The sequence below is a fragment of the Poecilia latipinna genome, unplaced genomic scaffold, assembly GCF_001443285.1.
Source record: "Poecilia latipinna isolate Pla-1442-1.1 unplaced genomic scaffold, P_latipinna-1.0 Scaffold1330, whole genome shotgun sequence".
Classification (NCBI taxonomy): domain Eukaryota; kingdom Metazoa; phylum Chordata; class Actinopteri; order Cyprinodontiformes; family Poeciliidae; genus Poecilia; species Poecilia latipinna.
The window spans coordinates 20,067-21,769 of record NW_015113946.1 but is presented as its reverse complement, the minus strand read 5'-3'; the positions used below and the strand labels follow the sequence as shown (position 1 = coordinate 21,769).

The window sequence follows — 1,703 nt, the reverse complement described above, 5'->3', positions numbered from 1 at the left end:
GTTTTTGTCAGGCAGAAATTTATTTATACCCCCTGAGGGTGTAAGAGGTTAACCCTTTGGTCCACTTGATCACCACCATACACCTTCCAATCACATTCAGACATCCGTAGACGTCTTGTCAGACACAGAAGAGAACATCGTCTTTCCTACGTCTGTACAATATTCCGGAAAGGTCCTTTTCCTACCTTGAAGTTCTTTCCTCCGATAGTCTGCATGTCGCACTCCTTGCCAATGGTAAAGTTGTTGGTGACCTTGGCGTTGGAAGGGTAGTGCTGCGTCCAGGTGAAGTCGTTCCCGTTCTGGACGACCTCCGTGACCGTCTTGTAGTCACGTCCTTTCTGGATGATGTCGTCGGGGATTCCTGAAGCAGCGTAGGTAAGGAGAAACGTGAGCTCGTCGAGAGAGAAATAAAGAATAAATCCTGAGAAAAAATCTGCTGCTTTTATTCTTACCAACCAACTTGCAGAATGCATCGTATCCCTCCTGGGACTCAAGTTCCCATTTTCCAGAGAAGGCCATTTTCTGGTGGTGCCGGTTGTTTTTTCGGAGAGCCGAGAGAGAAGAGATGCTGAGGCAAGCGGAGAGAGGTTGCAAGGTACCGGGACCGGGGGGCCGATCTACCTTTATATACAGTCAAAGCCTCTAGCCACCTCCTTCCTCTGCATGTGATCACACGAGAGGGCAATAATGACCAAAGATGATGAGTACAACGAGCTACGAGGGAGAGGGCAATAAACTCCGTAAATGGCCGTTTGTGGAGTTCACATGCAGTGAGTAAAACGCTGACGGCTCACCGGGGTAATCCGTTAAATCACCTTGCGGCCAGTGAACTCTTCCGCAATTGTTTTATGGTCATAACCTTCGGTTTTACTAGGGTTGATTGCAAAAAAATCAAACCCAAAGTTTTGTTTTAAAACTCTAACCTTCTATTTGCATTTGTTATCTTGATGGAGGAAATGGCTCGTAATAAGATAATCAAGTTCTTATTCAAGGTTTTTATTCATGGTCTGGACCTGCAAAAGCTCAGGAGGAATATGATTGGAGTCATTTTAGCGGGCATTCATTTGTCAAAGGGGATACATAATTATCTTGTTAGTAGGTATAAAAGCTGAGCAAAAGCACTTATGCAAAGCTTGATTATGAACTGTGCTTTTGTTCTCTCTGTGCTCCTTTTCCTTTCTCTTTCCTCTGTTGATCACTCGTAAAATAATGCACGGTAATCAAAAATGTATTTAATGCAGTTGTGTAATTTTGCAGAGAGGCCCTTGAATAAATAACTAGGGTTTAATGCCACGTGTTGTTAAAACCTTCAAATTCGATGAGAAGACCAAAGTTTTTGCCATTTAACTATTTATTCTCTCTAAATTCTCATCAACGTCTCTGAAAGTTGGGCTAAAACTGCCAATGACTCCATAAAATGTCATTAAGATTGACTCACCAATGTCTCGATCAACTGAACCGCATGCATTATACAGGGAGGGGAAAATTTCTTCAATGCAACAATTACAAATTGATAAAGCAAACGTGATTGCCATAAAAAGAAAGGTTCAACAATAGCGAAAATCTGCAAAGGGTGACCTAAAAGCTTTTCCACGGACCCCCTTGAAAACCTCTTGACCTCAACAAAATGGAAAATCGCAAATAGAAAAACCTTCTGGCAGAAGATTTAATTAGAAAATTCCCCAAAAGCGCCAAAGCACTTG

At 42.5% G+C, this 1,703-nt stretch overlaps 1 protein-coding gene across 1 annotated transcript in view; it reads right to left on the bottom strand.

Moving 5' to 3' along the window:
• The window catches only part of LOC106961736 (gastrotropin-like), a 6,695-nt gene extending 6,082 nt beyond the window's left edge, over positions 1-613 (bottom strand). The window contains exons 1-2 of the mRNA XM_015055672.1: positions 453-613; positions 186-361 (exon numbers count right to left, since the gene is read on the bottom strand). Of these exons, the coding sequence (XP_014911158.1) occupies positions 186-361; positions 453-519 (243 nt within the window). The 5' untranslated portion in view covers positions 520-613. The remainder of the gene's footprint in view (positions 1-185; positions 362-452) is intronic.
• Positions 614-1,703: the final 1,090 nt, after the last annotated feature.